Genomic DNA, 20,226 nt, shown 5'->3' on the forward strand with positions numbered 1-20,226 from the left:
AGGATATCTCCTTTTACGTATGAGATTCACAATTATCTATCGCATTTATAGAATTGTGTGATAAACTACATTACACATCATATTTTATACAATTATAATAAATTATTTATTGGTAGTACAAACGAAACATTGATTGTACAAATATCTACACTTCTTCCTTACATAAAAGTAAAAGTTATTTTTACGAAATATTTCTTTACTATTCATTCATATCAATTAAAAAATATCTTTTACCCTTTAAATTTCATTACTATTTGTAATACTTTATATTTTTTATTTTCTCACTTTAATTATCTACCTTCAATCTATATCTTTTGATTTTTTTCTTCTTCTTCTCTATTCTATTTATAGATTATTATGCTCCTTACGTTAATTGTAGATAATTTCGGAAATATTCGGTGTATATGGAATATATATATATATATATATATATATATATATGCAATTAATTTTTAAGTACATTAGGATTCCATCATATATGTTAATTATGATATGACTTGAAATAACCACTAAAGTCACTAATGTTAAATAATTTATCAAACATATTCGTAACACATTGAATTAAAGTATATCAACATTGTAACTCTTCAATGGCTCAAATGATTTTGTTTTACGATTATTATATATTGTTCTTTCGGTAGGCATAATATTTAAAATCATTTTGAAAGTTTAATCTTCGTTCATTGATATAGTCATGCGTCCTGTAAAATATCCATTGAAAAAGACTAGCTATGTAGCCATGAAAATATTATCATACTTATGATAACAATATATCGTGTTTCATTCAACCAAATAAACTTGTTGAATTACATAATTCAATTTAAGTATGATTATTGCTGAAATTAAATAGACTGATGATAAATATATTTTTTGGTAATTAATGCTTAATTAGTGGTGCTTAATCATTAGATAATACTGAGCGTAGTTATAAATTATATGTTTTATTAATGTTATAACAGTTGTGAATTTATGCATTACAATTGGACAGAATTTTTCAGAAGAAAAAAAGAAAATGTTTGCCAAGTATAAATTTACCAAGTACAGTTAGCTCTGGTACAGCTTTGTATTTTGATTTAGCAAAACCTAAATTCAATCCATTATTACGTGAGCCATCGTATCACATAAAACAAGCCTCCATAGAATATATTAGTTTTATTCGGTTGTGTAAATATCCGTTAATCCGTTAACGTCGAGCTGAAGCCAATACAATTAATTTACATCCACATTTTAATCTCTTATATTGAATACGTATTTTACAATTGTCTTACAAATGTATTATCAATCAGGCCTTGTCTTTTCAATATAAAGACAATTTTTTCTTGAAAAGTATGCGCTTCATTTCCAATTCTTCTCTCAATTGCAAATTCAGCTACATATGTTTATTAAAAAATAATACACGACACTCATGGTATGTAAATGTAAAAAATATCGTTCAACAGCTCTTTAAATTGCAAATTAATTTTATTTCATTACCGAAGCATTGGATTGTTAATTTATCACACAGTGGCTGATTTCGTAAGGCCCGCACCTTACAATCCTTGTTTTCACGGCTATGAATTTTTAATAAGCGCGCGAATTCAGCGGCCAATGGCGGCACGACTACGAATAGAATCGAGATATCGGAGATGAAAAGTAATTTTTGCTGTACACTCATTTACTTCAGCGTAAGCTTAACTTCTCTTCGTACCTTATCTTTAAGTCCTACGCCCCTCCGCCCCTCCGCCCCTCGACGGTCGCTGGAAAATTATGCCGTCGCTGACGCACACAATAAGCTTCGCACTAAAGTCCACTAGGATCGTGACTATCGTTACCCACACTCCTTTTAAACATTTCCACGTGATTTAATCTTCGTTTGATTTTTCGGCATTACGACCAGACACGTACGACCAATCTCTATGACTGGCTCTTTTATTACTAAAAATTATCATTTAAATGGCTTTGGAGCTCGAGACAATTGCTCATTATGAGTTTTTTTAAAAATATATATATTTATATATATATATATATATATATATGTATGTACAAATGTGTGTGGTTTTTATCAATACCATACCACCCCAAGAATTGTATATACGATGTGAGAATTATTCTAAAGCGCGGGCCATTTTGGTAATTTTTGAGTCACGTTTCATTATTGTCGGAAATAAATTTTCCACGAATAATATTTTAACACATCGTACGGTGGTAGGCATAACAATCGAGGTTAAGCCGATTATTTGGTTTGTATCTTACATTTGGGATGATCGTAGCGATGCTTTTGTTTTTAGTGACAGTTACGAGCAATATTTTGCCCCCATCGATCGTCTACTACCCCATCCCTCTACTTCACGAAAAATTTTGAAAAGTAAATACGAGCCAAACTCGTGAGTAAACTGGCGTAATTGTTATCAACGACTTTAATGGGCTCTAAGCTGCAATTGGAAAATGTGAAAACGAAGGGCTAATCAAGGGTCTAGCGGATCGATAAATGCCCTTTCCTTTCCTTAATCAACTCGCACTTTCTACTCGGAGCGTAAAATTAATACGATGAACGATAATTCCCGGGCGGTTAGCATAGAGTCAATTAGACCGCGTAGGAAAATTGAATTTACCAGTTGAGGTTTCCCGACTCCCGTGCGCTACGAGTGAACACCATTAATAGAACACACCTAAAATTTCAATTAGCTTACGAACAACAATAGATTGGTTGAGAATTATGTTTTTCCACGCTTGTATACCTCTTTCTATGATAAACGAAGAGTTCGAGCGCTCAATACGATTTGATGTTATAGCCTGAAAAAATGAGAGGAAAGGAAGAGGAAAATCGAGTTGCAAGTTGCGCGAGAAACGTAACTGCCAAATCAGCAAATATATAATACAATATAATATATTAGTACATTTTATGTAATAGCCATTGTCATTTCTTAATTGCTTGGTTAAATGAATGGGGTGGAGTGGGCTGCGGATGTGATTGTTATTGGAAAATCACCAGGAGATGAAAGGAATCCGGGAAGCCCGAAATATGAACTGCCCATAAAAGCCAAGAATAGGCAAGGATCATTACCGAAAATACGCTAGTAGTATTAGTATTAGTAGTAGTAGTAGTAGTAGTAGTAGTAGAAGTAGTAATAGTAGTAATAGTAGTAATAGCAGTTGTAATGGCAGTAGTAATGGCAGTATTACGTAGTGGTCACGATGACGATGATAATAGTACTAGTAATAACGGCGACAGCAGCGACGGTAATTGTAGTGGCGGGGATGGTGGTCGCAGTGAAGGTGTAGATGGTGGAAATGGTGGAAATGGTGGAAATTGTGGCGGTAGTGGTGGTGGTGGTATTGGTGATGGTGGTGGTGGTGGTGGTGGTGGTGATGCTGCAGTGGGCCGCGGCGGCGAAGAAAAACAAAGTCACGCGGCTGTTTGGAAAGAAAAAGCGGGGGAAGGTCGGTCGTTCGGTCGCCGGCCGAGATAAATAACTCGCGGATAATTAAACGCTTGGAGTGGGATGGAGGAGGCCGATAATACGGCCCATGTAACAATTACCGGCGCTTGTTCGCGCGGGTGTTTATGGATCAGATTTATCGCGGTGCATCGAATCGCGCGAAAAGCTTGTCGCGGTCAGTCTTGAGCACGGCTCTGCAGCGCGTAGGTAAGCATTCGCAGCATCTCTCTCTCTCTCACACACACACACACACACACACACACACTCTCTCTCTCTCTCTCTCACTCTCTCTCTATCTCTCTCTATCTCTCTCTATCTCTTTCTACAAAACAGTCAGTTAGTCAGTTAGTCACGTTGGGTGTATGCATGGGGAGAAAAACCGGGGCGTCAACCCTCGAAAAGCCAGGTTCGGAGCACTACGACTTCAGGGTCGGGGAGGAGGCTTTCGTGTCAGTTGGAGGGGCGGAGGGGTGGTGGAAAGGATCGGCGCGCGCGCTCCTCTATCGACCGGATGACGTCGGTGTCCCCTTGGTGGCGGCGCTGCGCCTCGACGGCAGCAGCCCCGACCGCTATTTTGTGCTGCAGGCAGTTTCCTGAAATGCGAGCTGCCACGGGGAAGCGGCGGCGAGTCGGAGTCATCAGGGACTCGCGGCCAGTCCTCTCGAGCGCCTCGGCCGGTCCGCCTCGGAAGTCCGGGAGCACGCGATCTCATGCTAACGAGGTAGCGCCGACGACGGAGATCGACGCGAGCACCCCATCCACCTCCTCCCTCCGTCGTCGCCTCATCGGACCTTCCGCGTGCTGGTGTGCCATCTCACGTCTTCCGCGCTTCACGATATCGGCCCATGATCAATAGTGCTTTCCCCCGTTCTTCTTCTTCGCACGTGCATCTTTACACCCCACTCGTCCCCTTCCTGCACCCCCTGTATTTCTTAATAAAAGCGGGCGCTCGCTTACTTTCCTTCCTCTCTCCCTTAACACAGCGATTGTTCTCCCATACGTTCACCATATTTATTCAATGTCCACGCTCTCTGTCTTTCTCTCCTTACTTTTTTCATTAAAAATCGTAGTGTATTGCAAGGACTCGGTGGAACCGCTGAGAATTCACGAATCTCGCTTGTTTTTTTTTTTTACTCTATCGTGTAAAAGATAGGCAATGCTCGATATAAATTATTGCTTCGTACAAATATATACGCGTGTTGATAGATTTTTTATTAGTTCATTAAGTTTCCGAGAATGATGTCACCGACAGTTCTACATTATACCTACGTACGTACATACGATTATAAGTTTATTCAGAGTAAGAATATTTGACCTTTGCACTATTTATGTCATTATTCATGTAGACTCGATATGGAACGGACACAAAGCACGCATACTTAGGCGAACATAGACCATCCACGCCTTATTCTGTGCTTCCTTTATTTTCGGTTAACCGTAGATTCTCGTAAATGTGACAAACCTTTCGTTAATTCTTTGTTGTAATTCTTGCGCAACTACTAAGTGTTTGAGTAATAGCAATATATATATATATATATATATATTTGTTACTATTATGTTTTATGATTTTTATTGTTGTGGTTATTATTGTTGTCATTGATTCTTGCTTAACGTAATGAATTTTCAAGAGTGAAATATTTAGAGAGAAAAAAGAAGAAAAATATTTCCGTAACGAAGATTACAACGTATGAAGAAAAACAGAATCTTATTATATAAATAGAAATATTTGCGAATTAATTCTTAAAATTGTGTCTTCCGCATTTATAAGTAACGTGTATAACGTAATTTCGTTGATATACGCACGCACGCACGCACGCACGCACGCACGCACGCACGTACATCCATATACATAATCTTTATTAAAAAATAAAAAGTATAGAAAAAATGGACTACACGATAGGATATTTTTAACATTCGTAAATTAAGCCTCGAAACATTTAAGCATTCAACCTTACATATTTACATCTTTTCAAATACATGAATTGATGATGATCATTATACTTTTAGTTGTAAATAAAGCAAATGTAAGTGAAGTAAAAGTTCTTTCGTTCGAATAGTCAAAAGTACTTATATTTATTAAATCACTAACATATAGCATATTAATTTCACGTGAACAAAATTTTCAATCTATTAAAATTTTTAACATAAAACTTACCGAGTCTTGCATTGCTTTAGATAAATTTTTAGGACAAGGACTCAAAAATATAATTCGCTTTTACGGTTTACGTCATATGTTTATTTTCAATTTTGTTATCTGAATTTGAACATAAAAACATTTATTTTACATCTACGCTCGTTCAATTATATTTTTACATTAAATCACATTGTTGGTCTGAAATAGAAATTAAAAAAAAGAAAAAGAATAAAAGAGTGAGAAAAAAGAAAAAAAAATTGAAAAATTCCGTTTTACCTAATTTATTAATTAATTCACATTTAAATTCTCTAATGCCGTATATAGTGAATTTCATAAGTTCTATTATCCATTATTCGCTTGCAAATGTTTTATATGTCATATATATATATATATATATATATATATATATATATGCAAACAATGGTATGCATCAAAATATCGATAAAAGTTCGCGATTGATAAAACTCAAATAATATATAAATTTTTTTTCTTCTCACAGGCACGCACACACACTGCCATTTTCACGGCTCGCATAAAATCGGATTTAAAAATCAAATCAAACAAAATACGAGCGGGTAACGCTAATTGCGAATAGCATGCGTCATCGCGAGCACCAAGTTGGATCTTTCAACTATTTCATATTAAAGGAATGTCCTTACGGTATTCTTATAATATTTTCGAAATGCCATTGTACACGCTTAAGCGTCATTGGCAGTGACTTAATCGAAATATTCAATATTCCATCGCATTTTAATGAAAAGCCTGCCGTGCGCCCTTCCTCCATAAACACCCCATTATTTACGAAAAAAACTTTATGCCTCTATTGCTGCAAAAATCTATTTTAGATAATGGTAGATGAAAATTAGCCAGATGACGATCCTCAAATGGCGAGAATGCCGTTTGAAGGAGGGAATCCAAAGGGAGGACTACGACTGAAAAGATGGCTAATAGGGCTACTTATCTTTTTATTAGTATCTTTGTTGGCGATTAACAGCTTCACAATTGGCCAATTTCGGATAATCCCATTCAGCAGCACTGCTAATCAAGGTTCAAACAAATTACTTTACTCTATTTGCGTTTAACATTATACAATGCCACGTCTTGCTTAAATTTAAATAATAATTATCACCTTTTCACGCACATGCTTCCATGCTCGTGCAAATGCGCGCGCATTTAATGTTGCAGATTTCTTAACGTCGCTATTCTTAATTGGACGAGGGCAAATAAGTTGCTCCAACACAGTATCAACTGACATAAATGCGCATACATAATATAATGGCTAAAATTATTTCACTCTCTTTTTTCACGAGCTGTACAAACTTTTTACCTAATCCTTCTTATTTTCAACAGCGTTCCTAAGTGGAAAAGAACACGAGATACTCATTGTCAACGAGTGATTATTATAATAGGAGGATGGATAAAATATGGAATGAACCCATTTTAATGTGTATTGAGTTCAATTCCTATACGTATATCGAGTAGTAAACTTTTTAACGTTACATTACCACATATAGATTAACGATATGCAGGATTGAAAAATAGAAGGTCGGTTCGATAATGTTGTACAATACGTTTAACCTTAAATCCGTTAATAATAATTTAACAAACCTTATTAAACCGTCATCGAGAATACATTTATAAGCATTTATTTTCATATATTTTATTGAATTTTATATATGAAAATATATATATATATATATATATAAGCTTTCTAATTTCACCATAAATTAATTACATCGAGTGTACTTTAATCATTTTTCATTTAAATATCGAGCCGATGTATTCTATTAAAATAAAATTAAGTCAAATAAAATATGCTTATGTATAAATAAAAAATATTAACGTATAACGTTATAATAAACGTTTGTAAGAAACAAAAAAGAAAAAAAAAAAAAAAAGAAAAAAAAACGTATGTAAAAGTAAGTAACGCCCTTAGTATTCAGTGCCATAAAAGTGAATTTATCGATTACTTTAATTAATATTTCGTAATCTATATTTATAACTTTGAGTTTATTCGTGAGCTAGAACGAAATTATTTATTTCTCAAATTTCGGTTAGCATAATGAATTTCTCTGGCTCGCTAGCACGAGGAAATGCAATTAATTAATGCGTTATACAAGTTATTTCTATTTCACTAAATTTCTTAATAGAGTTTAAAATTCTTTTTATTGAATATACCTTTTAAATGATTTTGAAATATTTATAATAATAACGAAAGTTATGTTTTATTGTATTTATATAATTTTCATAGTACATTTGCCGATAGCAATTAGATTATGTTTTCACTGTGTAAAAACAAACAAGATTTATGAAAACATTTAAGTTAGAATTCAAATCTAATACATACATTGTGTATATTCTAAATCATATTAGCTACTAATTTCATAAATTAGTGAATTTAATTTTTAGAAATTTAACGAAGTTAAATTATTCAGCCGTTTTTTCAAAAGGAAAATTAAAAAGAGAGAAGATATTAAAGTCAAGTATATAAAACTGTATACAATAAAATAGTTTTTTTTCTTTATATTCCTATAAATGTATATTTAGCTATTTACCAAGGTTTTACATATCTTATATATTGTTCGTAAAAGTTATGATGTTTTAACGATGGAAATGTAATTCATGTACAGATAATATCAATATAAATTTTGAACAACGATTAATACAATGATTCATGTATATATATATATATATATAATTTCTTTTTATAATTATTAGGTAATAAAATCTTATAGGTATCATGTTAAAAGTTACTTATGTTTTACAAAATTGTCATATTATAATAATTTTATCCGTATAAAATACTATCGATTAATCGAAATAACATTTCAATATTCATGATAATAATAATCGTTAAGTGTAAACCGATAGGAGAAATCAGGTTCATCGTAATTCAGCCAATAAAAAGTATTACTATGTGGCCAATAAAAAGTTTTCAGTTTCTTTCAGAGACAGGACTCGCTATTGTAGTTACTTGTTTAAATACTTTTAATGGATATCTTGAATTTTTAAATGGCCATTAAAGTTTCAATTTCATACAATTTTAATACATTGTACGACATTGCTATTCTATTAATAATATTCTATTGTATTAATTAAGTTAATTTCAATCTAGCAAACAAGAGAATCCCTTTAACCGTAGGCCTCGGATTATTTTTAATTCTTAATATGACATAATTTTTCCATCTTTCTCCCTCTGGTTCAAATGTTCATTAGATCAAGACTTGTTTCAAATTCACTTGGCGTTTGTCAGAGAACTTGAAATATTCTCAACATCATTGATTTATCTTGCATAAATGGGGCGTATTGGCAGATTAAGCCGATTAAGACTAAGCCAACTAGATATAAATATTCTTGTGCCCAAGTTTTTCTATTTCATTTGACATGCCTAATAAAACTTTCAGTAAATGACATCGAAACTAAATCCCAAGAATCGACGACGACTCCACCGGCTCAAAGTGGTTATGTGGTGAATAATAAGGGCTGCCACATACCCGACTTAAGCCCTTTTGAGCCACTCGTAATGCGTTACATTGATAAAGCAAAGCCCATAGTTTGCGAACACGGGGTTCATTTGCCGCTAGTCAGCTCGAACAACAGTGCCATTTTCATCAATTCGGAGGCCCGAAATCATTATTACAACGAATCGGAGAGCATCGATTGTTGTTGGCGTAATTTTTGGCGATCCGACCACAAAGACAATGAAATAACGTAAGATCCATTTTATTACAATTGTTTGAGCTAATTATGTGAGCTGATTATCAAATGTACGAGGGATCTGATGGTAAAATATTAATTTAATCGGACAAACGTTCGCGAATCCATTCTTTAATTATGATATATAAGAAGAACAAAAGCTCCGCTAGTTGCTAAAAGCTGTAAAAAAAAAAAAAAAAAAAAAAAAAAAAAATTGAATTTTTTACGTTACGTTTTTATGGGAAATATGATATTCGTTGGGACTTTGTCAGTCCAATATACTTTTTAATTTTAATTACGAATATTAGCATATAACTTTGAATTAGCATAACTATTTATTATAATTATTATATTATAATTATAATTTATTATAATATAATTTAGCATAATTTATTTATTTTTTAATATAAATGTTCGAGGTAGAGTATTTGTAAAATAATTGCGTTTCACTATTTCACGTAAAACTTGTGCTCATTGATAATAGTGTAATTCTCAAATAAATATAATACATGTTTTAATGCTTGAATCAAGTAATTAAATAGTGTTGTTAAATTTTGAAAAGTTTTTCAATTTACGTGTGCAAAAGTATTAGTACTTTCGGGAAAGTATATGTTGTAAAGAATTTACAGTTTCGTTATCACTTGTGTAAAAATGATTTTCATTAACGTATTACTTGCTTGAAATTCGATCTTGTCGTAAGCTATTTAAATTACGAGGCTGTAAAATTTTTCACTATTGGTACTATAATGTGACTGGGTATTGAAAAAATTATTGAAAATCGCCGATAAAATATTATAAATATCGTTATAGAATTATAGAGGTAAATTTAGCATTATTTTAATTTTCAATTCCGGTTTTAATTTTTTTTTCTTTTTCTTTTTTTTTTCTTTTCGCAAATATACGTTCATGTAATTTATATTAAAAAAATAAAAAGTTATACAAACGATAATTTAAATAAATTGCTTAAATAAAATACGCTTAAGTGTCAGTCAGTAGTAAGGGAAGCATCTAGGTCATGATTTAATATTAATTGTACGTATTTGTAGAAGAATTCTTTTGAGAATATTATTAGTAATTGAATAACCTAGCCATTTATTTAATTCCAGCTATAAAGTATCAAAATATAACAATATACATTGTAAAGTGAGCTAAAAAAAATAATTTAAACATTTGTGTAACTTACTGTGAAATAGCAATACTTATTAAGTACGTAAAAGCTTGCACTGCATTATTATTTAATAATATTCGCATTTCAATTGAATGTCATCGTACAGATGCACTTTAGTTCAGTAAAGAAACTCAATTATATATTATATAATTAATAATATTAATAGAAATGACAATCAATGATTAGATTCGGGGTAGTTGAAAAGTCAAATTGAAATCGAATGCCCATAGGCGCTTGATGAAAATGTAAATTAATATTTCAAACGCCCAATGAGAAGAGAATGAGAAATGACAAATAACGTAATCCCAATAGTATCAGCAAAGACTGTCACTTTTTCAAAGAGGCCACCTTCGTCAACGAGGAGTTCATCAGGGTGGAATGCCAACGCAAAAACGAGAGCATCTATCGTGATTATTTTGCCTTTGTGCCTCGGAAGCTATACGTGGAGGAGCATTGTCGGGAGCGACTTCGGACTCTGCGCTCTAACTCGGTGCTACCAACCCCTTCGCCGGAGAGACTGAGCGTCCTCGTGGTGGGCATGGACTCGGTCTCGCGGCTCAACTTTCATCGTTCGATGCCACGTACACTACGTCTACTCCGCGACATGGGTGCGGTCGAGATGCTCGGCTATAATAAGGTCGCCGACAACACGTACCCCAATCTAGTGCCGGTCCTTAGCGGCCTATCGCAAATCGAATTCGAAAAGCTCTGCTGGACAAGCCACAAGAAGCCCTTTGACAGATGCCCGCTGCTCTGGAAGAATTTCAAAGCCAAAGGATACCGAACGATATTCGCCGAGGACGCCTGCTACATGACCATCTTCAATTATCTGAAACCGGGTTTTAGGTGAGATAATTTTGTCAGCGAGTTGAAAGTCTTGTTTACGTGCCCAAACACGGGATACGGACATTTCCATTTCATGAGTTGATTTTCTTGTGTATTCCCTCTCTCTCTCTCTCTCTCTCTCACACACACATTTTCTTTCTCTTTTCTTTATTTATCTTCTGCGCGATCTGCACTCTCCACTCGTTTTCTTCAAAAACTCCAATCTATCAGCTCAGGCAATTAAAACTCCATTTCATTCCATATTCCAATATCCAATTTTGACGAAAGACCAGCCTTCGGACCGATATCCCTTGCTTTTAGCATTTAAACAAATGCAATAATATCAAACACGAGGACAACAAGCGACAACAATAAAAAAACAATAATACAATACTCACAGGAAGCAGCCGACGGACTATTATCTAAGGCCTTACTGCGTCGCGGCGGAGTCGGAGATCGGCAACACACACAAGCTTAACGCCAATCTGTGCCTGGGGACGAGGCTGAACTTCGACTGTTTGTTGCATTACACACGGAAGGTGGCCGAAGAGTTCGCCGATGATCCGTACTTTGGATTATTTTGGCAGGCCAGCCTCACGCACGACTACATCGAGTATCCGCAGCTGGGCGACGACTCTTATCACGACTTCTTCGAATACTTACTTCAGAACGACCTGTTGCGCAACACGATGCTCGTATTCATGAGCGACCACGGCATGAGGTGGGGCTCGTTCAGGCAAACCTATCAAGGTCACTTGGAGGACAGTCTCCCTTTCGTGTTTCTATTGCTACCCTATTGGTGGAGGACGAGGCACGCGATTGCTTGGAACGAGCTGAAAAGGAACACGAGGAGCTTAACGACTCCTTTCGATCTTCACGAGACTCTGCGAGATATTCTTGAACCAAGTCGCCTTGCAATTCAGGTAGGAAGGAAGTCTCTTCGTCATGTCGGATTAATAAAGACATTAATCATTAGCTCCATCATTTACATATACATTGCAAGCTACATTTTTGGCACTTTTTATGTAATTTTAAGTTTGCTTACGTGCGATAATGCATTTGAAAATCGTGAGCATGAAAATGCTACTGTTTATTAGTGATTGAAGAATACTTTCAAGTAGTTACATGTTTTATTAAACAATTATTCACGTGTGCTCAGTTTTTCTCAATATGATTCTTCGTTATGTGCGTAAATGCGAGACAATCAATCTAAATCACGCAGTCGACTATTAGTAAAATAGTATTAAATTCACCACTTGTTATATAATTTATTTAATTCATTAGATTTATTTGATTTGTAAACGTCACATATATGTTTATAATAATAAGAACACAAATAAAATAGCACATATATGTTTATTTTATTTTACTCTTTTTTTTTTTTTATTTTTTCTTTATCCAAAATTCAGTTATTGATATTATTATTGCTATTGATATATTTTTAATCTTCTAACTTTTAATTTATAATTCGTATAATTAATTATAATTAGTGACGCTCTTTCAATTTATTAATAATTTATAACAACTTCTTGTCAAAAATCTTAAATTTATTTTTATTATATATTATATTTCTAATTAGCGGTTACAATGAATTTCTCCGGTTATCGATGGATCGATCGTTATGCCAACAAATACAATTCATACATTAAATGTTCATACTTACGCGTATAAAAATATGAACTATTATTAATGATTAATTAATAATGCATGCTGAGTAACTCATTCGATACTTTTAAATAAAAAATTTGAATAAAAGCTTTAAAGATATATGGTATTCGTATATGGTATTCTTTAATCAGCCGTTTTAAACTAATATTTGCATATTTTGCGTACCGTAAGATTTTTTTTTCATTTTACTTCATTTAAAATTCTTCGATAATGTTCAATATGTATTAATAATTCTTTTTAATTTAGAATAATATTTAATAAGTAATTTCAATTAATAGAGATAATTATGATTTACTACGTGATTTGAGCGTTCAAAGTAGGAAGAGAATTTTTCCAAAAAAAAATATCTACAGTATCACTTAGCATATTTTGTTTATTAATCTAATTTTTCAAGTGTGTACTCTTATCGAAGCAATCCAACGTATTTTTCAGAATTTAATAATAAAAGTTATTATGAAAATAAATGAAAGTATAATGGGAATCTGTTATTATAAAATTAAATAATGACTAAGAGTATTTATTATTGATTCGATTTATTTACCAATGTATTATTGCCATTACAATTGAATAAATTTTATAAGTTATTTCTTCACAATAAAAATAATATAGTATTATAAATTTCAATTAGAATGTTTCATTTAACGGATATGATATAACTTTATAAAATACTTTGGAAGTTAAAAGTCATTAATAACATTTAACATTTTTAAAAATAAAAACATACCATTTTAATCTACGCGCTCAAGCACTTTAATGAGTCAACAAATTCATAATCTTAGTTACGTTAATTTGCCAGTTCATTAGTACTTGCAGATTTATTAGTAGATCCGTTGATTGATTAATTGCAGTTGATAAATGAAATGTTATTAAATGTATTCTTGACGTAGAATCGAGGAAGCTAAAAAGAAATTTATATGGTATAACACCATAGCAGCAGTGTGTAAAATATAAAAAAAAAAAAAAAAAAAAAAAAAAATTTGTAATAATCACATCTCAAATGTATTTCATCCGAAAAGATGAATAATTTCCTTTCATACAGCAGATTTCATACAATTATTATTTACACGTGATATATGAAAATTTGAGTGAATCTATTAATAAGTAAATCGCGAATTTTATTTTAAGTCGCAATTAGGATATTCTAATAGGATGAAGAAAAGTAAATGTTAACGGTTAGTAAAGAAATTTTTAAATTTCAATAACTGTTTGATTTTTCACTCGATCTATTTTACGAAAAAGCTTGATCATTAAAAATTTCTTAAATTAACAGTTGCAATTTAATTCTTTATTAAGAAGAACCTCGGTGTATTGCAACTTATCGATATAACCTCAATAGATGAGGCTGTGACTCAAATGAATTTTAAATTACGTACATATAATAAAGAAAAAAACGGAAAATGAAAAAAATTTGAAAAAAATTGAATTGAATGTTCAATATTCTAAACATGACCCCGCCGACACGCATATTCACTCTTTCTAATCCGGTAGAGCCTTCATTTGCAGGGCCATACGAGGAAGGATCCCAAAGCCAAGATCCCGCGTGGTATCAGCATGTTTAGGCCGATCCCGGAGCATCGCACCTGCACAATGGCCGGCATCCCCGAGCACTGGTGTATGTGCCACGAACGACACAACATCTCCCACGACGATCCGATCGTGACCAAGGTCGTCGGCTACCTCATCACGGAGCTCAATGGGATGCTCGCCCTTTATCCCCAGTGTGCCCAGCTCCATGTTTTCGCCCTCATCGACGCCAAGGTACTTAGCAACAATGCCGTGGAGAAGGAGAACGAGGCTAAAGAGACGAAGAAAGCGCCCTGGACGGATTACACGGTGATAATCGAGACGACGCCCGGGAACGCGGTGTTCGAGGGCTCGATGAGGCATCGCGCCGATAATGGCAGCATCGGCCTCGTCGGTCCAGTAAGTCGCCTCAACGCCTACGGGAGACAGAGCGCCTGCGTCGACGACTTCCACATGCGCCTCTATTGCTTCTGCCATTAGCCCGAGGGACCACGGTATTACGGGCCTTAGGTCGCCATCGAGTGCCCTCTACGCCTTCCTATCGTCCTTCGTCACTGCCTTCCGTGTCGATCAACTCCTCGCGACCTCGATGATTCGCGTTGCTCGCCCATCAGGATAGACGAACAGCTTCGATTGAATTGAAAGAGATTAGGAGCGCTGGGCGAGCGCAAGTATCCCGAAGTTGTAGTAAATTTTCACAATAAAGCGTTAATTTAAATTAATTTGCCAATGCCAATACCACCATACACGCGCGCGCGCGCGCGCGCGCGCACACACACACACACACACACACACACACGAACATACATACACATATATATATATATATATTTATATTTCTTCTTCGTTCGAATCGTAAAGCAAAGGAAAATTTTTGATAACTCGAGTACATAAGTTGCGCTAACGTAAAGGCAGAGGAATTGTACTGACACGGGGAAATAACTTATTGCGTTAAAGATACTATTTGTGATATTTTATAGTATTGTACATAAATGTTAATAATATACATTGTTATAAAGTTCAATATTTTTTCATCGTGCTTCCGACACATATGGCTTATCCATTATTTTGTCGAGATCTGAAGAAATGTAATTTTTAATTTGATCGTGAAACCATTTACAATATGCCTACTTATTTTAATATGAAATTTACGAAATTTACATTAAGATTTTATCGAAATGACTTATATTACGACTTTAATGCATGTCCAGTAAAAAGTGTATAATCGTTTTAAACAAACGAATGGCCATGAACGAAATATTATTTTTAAACTTGTATTTAAATCATATTTTCGTGTTCAAAAAAAGAAATTTGTTAATTATGTGTTGATTTAATAATAAAAATGAATTCTGAATGAAATCAATTTTTCAATTTATTTTACACAACATCATATTTAATAATTTTGTAACTACATTATGTATTCACTTATGAAATGAAAATGAACCTATTCATTTTTACATAAGGTTATCAAAAGTCAAATTTATTAATAAATGTATTCACTGAAAAAAAATTCTTTTATAACAACTGGGCCAGTTTATTATTTTAGATTTATTGAAAAGACATTAATATTACATTATTCTTTCTATACGTCACTTTTACAAAATGTAAAGTATCGATTTACAAAGATAAAAATGGAAATTCACTCTTTTTCTTTTTTCTTTCAATTATTTTATTTATTTGTATTTGCTTTTTGTTTTTTTTTTTTTTTTTTTTTTTTTTTTTTTTTAATCAAGCATTCACACAACATACACGCTTTAAATTATGCGTTATTAATTTAAATTCTTTCAAATCACTGTTACAGAATACAAAAATACAGCATTCTGAACATTATGTTTTTAAGTCTGATTTTTGGAATTTGTGTCACAATTTATTTTTTGTAAACGTATGCCAGACAATTATCTCGGAATTAAATTTCACCGATAGCCATAATCAACTGAGTCTGGAATGGGCGTTAACACATAGTGGCTCTTAGTTCATGACCTTCTCCAGCATCATACTTGTTTATAAATTGCTTCACTCGATCGATGGATTTGCTGTTAATTACTAATTCCTCCTAAGTCCATTATATATTTTATTTACCGATCTTTGATTTAAGAGCTTCTTTATATCTGCAAAATGATTTTTCAATATTTAGCTTTATTTAGTTTATTGTTTTTTGATGATTGAATGATAATCCTTTAATGCGTTCAAAATCAATTTTCCATCGAGTAATACATTATTATTGCTATAATTTTGCAATTTCTCGATTACTTACTTAAATGAATAGCACTTTAGCGAGTAACTTTACAATTTGTAACCGATAGAGTTGATTTAACATAAAAAAAATGTGGATAGATTTGTTAATTTGAAATAAATGTATGATGGAAGTATAGAGATTTAGCAAAGATTGATATATTTTTAACTTTCCAACATTACCTTCCTTCTCAGTTTCCGAGAATTCCGATTCAGGGAATGCAATATCAAATGTGATGTATAAAATTCCATGGAGATTATTGTTGTCATAATTTGGCATTCCTTCGCCTTTCTTGCGCATACGCGCACCGGGTCGAGTAATTTTATCCCTTTGAATTGCCACTTTATGCCCGTCTAGGTGTGTAATCTCAAGTTGAAAACCGATTAAAGCATCTTGTAAAGATATTGTAACGTTAGTATAGAGATCATCGCCAACTCGCTCGAAGACTGGATGTGGCTGTGTCTTAATTCTGAAAATCATTAATGGATAAAACATAATGTTCAATTATAGTAGGAAAGGAAAACTTTACAAGCGAATGACGGAAACTAACTTAAAAATTAAATCTCCAGGGTCCCCGTCAAGATGAGGTTCACCCTCAGCCGTGAATTTTGTTTCTTGCCCATTAACCATTCCAGGCTCGATTTCTACTTCAAGTACTCGTTCTTCATTTACAAAAATTACATTAGGACATTCTGAACATACCGCCTGCTGCATCATTTGGAAGCGGCCGTTTCCTAAATTACGCGTGATTAATTCTTGCCTACAATTACACTTTCTAGTTCCTCTAGCGGTTTTTATAACGGGTTTGTTTCTGGTAATCTGTAAATTATCGAAACTGTAATTACTGAAACGTCGATGTTGTCGGTTTGAATTTGTTTGTTCAATAGTTAATTGAATACCTCAACGAAATTGCCACTGTATAATTCTTCCAGCGAGACAACAAGATCTATGATAACGTTAGAACCTCTCACAGGCTGATTTTGATTACGAGATTCTCCACCAAAATGAAAGTCGAAATCACCAAAGAAATTTGCAAAGTGGTCAGCCGGATTAGCCATACCTTCCTTTTTCAAACACTCTTCTCCGCATTTATCATAGAGCTCCCTTTTCTCTTCGTTGGACAGCACTTCGTACGCTGCTCCCAAATCTTGAAACTTACGTGACGCATCCGGATCATCTTTATTTTTATCGGGATGCAGCTCCCTAGCCAATTTCCTATACGCCTTCTTTATATCGTCCCCATTGGCACTCTTATCCAAATCCAATATTTTGTAAAAGTCCCTCCTACAAGCAAATTAATCACATCAATAGCAAAGTAAATACAATAAGCAATGACTCAATGGCATATTACATGAAAAAATTCAAAAGTCAACATTGCAAAACCAACGAATTCTCCCAGCGATTAAAACCCTTAAGACGATGAACAACCTAACACAACCATTCAACCAGTTCATACTCTCATTGTACGATAAAAAACAATATAAAAGGAACGATTCAACATACTTTACAACTCGAATGCAAAATTGAGGCTATCAATATTTACGAATGGTTATGTTACGTTGTCAGAAAAGTTGCGTGAAAATTGAAAATTCTTATTGAAAATCTAGATAAATACATAAGTAATGAAATGTGCACTTACTCAGCGAGACAGGCAACTAAATATAGCAATAAATTAAATAATATAATGGAGAAAAACTGAAACTCTGCCATTCTAGCAGACGTTTTAGCAATCCTGGGATTTTGGATCGTGGTGAGCGTCGATTGGCCGACGGCGGGCGTCTTGTGGCGGCACTAATGTACTTGCCAAGTGTGCCTCCACTTGCCGTTGACTTGGCGCCACCATTGATACTTTCCTCTTATAAGATGCCACCATGGCATGACAACGTCGCACTTTTCGATGATCGTGACTGTGTTGGAAGTTGAATCTAATGCTTACTCCATCGCTAGGTCTTTTTTCTTTTTCACGAGAAGTCATGTGTCGAATGGTAAATGCGCTTTTTCGAATACACGCGCGCGCCCAATTCGACGATTTTTTTTTTTTTTTTTTATATATTATGGCATCTCGACCCAAATGTCGATATTTTAAACGAGTTTCTCAGCAAAAGTCAACGTAGCTCGTTTAACAACACTATTAATCATTGACAGCTATTTGTGATTTTCAAAAAGGATGATAGATGAAATTCTAATTTTAATTAAATGTACAAAATTTCGTTGCTTTCGTTTATTGATTTTGCACCTTGGATTTTGTGTGCGTGCGCGTGTGCGTGTGCGTGTGCGTGTGCGTGCGCGTGTGCGTGCGCGTGTGTAAAGATTTTAGCATTTTCCATTCGATAATTATGACAGTATTTTCTGCTAAATTAATTTGAAAATTAACTAAGGTTTTGCAGAAACCTTATACAAACATGTTAACAACACGATTTTCTTTTTCTTTATCTTTTTTGTTATTTTACATTATCTAAAAATTGCCTTTGTTTCAAATAATTTTTTTTCAAAAAATTTTTTTCAAAAAAATGCATATATACAGCCCAATTATAAAACTTCATAATTATTATTTAGGATAATGCATAATTTATTACATTCGAGTATATTAGTTGCAAAACATCTGAATTAAATTAGAAATATTTTAATCACTAGACACATTGAATTATAACTTTTGAATTCATTGAAATTACATTACAACAATATGATATAATGAAACTTGATGCGATAACTTCAATGATGAAGAGAAGTAGAAAAACTGTTACAAGTTATATAAAATACAAATTAGATTTAATAATAAGAATCTCTTAATTGAAAGCAATCATTGTACATTCACGGAGCCATGAAAATTTTCAGTGATACATTTATTTATGTGTCTCTCGGGGAAGATGAAATTTTGATTTGTAAAGAGCGACGACGACCAACAATATCCTCCGCTACGACAACATTTTCAACAATAATGATTACGGATTGACATTGGGATATAAAATCGCCATATTCAGTTTGAAATTCCGAACTCACAGATTAATCTTGAGGATTTCGCTTTAAACGAAGTTACACTACGATTAGCTCAAGGATATTAAACCGGATCGTCTCTTGCAAGTATCGTAATATATTATTAAATGTTTTATTTTACAAATTATTAACAAGTTTACAGCTGTCAAGTTTATGATTTTGATAAAAACGAGGCCATTTACGTCACTAAGGACACCAATATCGTAAACTTGCACTTGATTGCAGGTGAATAGCGTCCAGAAGCCTTGTCGTTTATATTTTTCAATTCCCATTCGATTTAATTAGCATGAATAGTAAATTTTCCAAATGGCAGTTTTATTTTCAATAAAATATTTTCTCTTCAGTTGGTCGAATCAATTAATTTAAGCTTTATACTTATTTAAAACTCATTGAAAGATAATTAGTTGGATTATTTTATAGCAAGTTTTTTTTTTTTTTTTTTTTTTTTTTTTTTTTTTTTGAACTGTAATATATCTCTAATACATCTTGAATTTATCTTTCGAAAGAAAAAAAGAAAAAAAAAAAGAATGTATGTGTAAAAAATATATTTAAATAGTAATAAAAT

General features: G+C 33.4%; 2 protein-coding genes across 5 annotated transcripts; one reads left to right on the plus strand and one right to left on the minus strand.

The window, feature by feature from the left end:
• The first annotated feature begins 3,585 nt into the window (after nucleotides 1-3,585).
• Nucleotides 3,586-15,022, plus strand: LOC105368525 (uncharacterized). 4 transcript variants are annotated; one of them, XM_011507544.1, is made up of 6 exons: nucleotides 3,586-3,626; nucleotides 6,399-6,600; nucleotides 8,958-9,264; nucleotides 10,730-11,263; nucleotides 11,643-12,165; nucleotides 14,399-15,022. In XM_011507544.1, exons 2-6 carry the CDS (start codon nucleotides 6,438-6,440, stop codon nucleotides 14,912-14,914), a joined length of 2,043 nt encoding a protein of 680 aa, XP_011505846.1. In that variant the 5' UTR covers nucleotides 3,586-3,626; nucleotides 6,399-6,437; the 3' UTR covers nucleotides 14,915-15,022. The 4 variants fall into 4 exon arrangements, with proteins under 4 accessions (XP_011505846.1, XP_011505849.1, XP_011505848.1 ...); XM_011507547.1 differs by having other exon boundaries at nucleotides 14,414-15,022; XM_011507546.1 differs by lacking the exon at nucleotides 3,586-3,626 and adding an exon at nucleotides 4,654-4,688.
• Nucleotides 15,023-16,121: 1,099 nt separating this feature from the next.
• shv (DnaJ heat shock protein family member shriveled) lies at nucleotides 16,122-18,458 on the minus strand. The gene is made up of 5 exons (XM_011507548.1): nucleotides 18,307-18,458; nucleotides 17,567-17,951; nucleotides 17,218-17,486; nucleotides 16,850-17,136; nucleotides 16,122-16,542 (listed from the first exon to the last, which is right to left on the minus strand). Exons 1-5 carry the CDS (start codon nucleotides 18,375-18,377, stop codon nucleotides 16,478-16,480), a joined length of 1,077 nt encoding a protein of 358 aa, XP_011505850.1. The 5' UTR covers nucleotides 18,378-18,458; the 3' UTR covers nucleotides 16,122-16,477.
• Nucleotides 18,459-20,226: the final 1,768 nt, after the last annotated feature.

This window comes from Ceratosolen solmsi, unplaced genomic scaffold (genome assembly GCF_000503995.2).
Source record: "Ceratosolen solmsi marchali unplaced genomic scaffold, CerSol_1.0 scaffold1, whole genome shotgun sequence".
NCBI classification, from domain to species: Eukaryota; Metazoa; Arthropoda; class Insecta; order Hymenoptera; family Agaonidae; genus Ceratosolen; species Ceratosolen solmsi.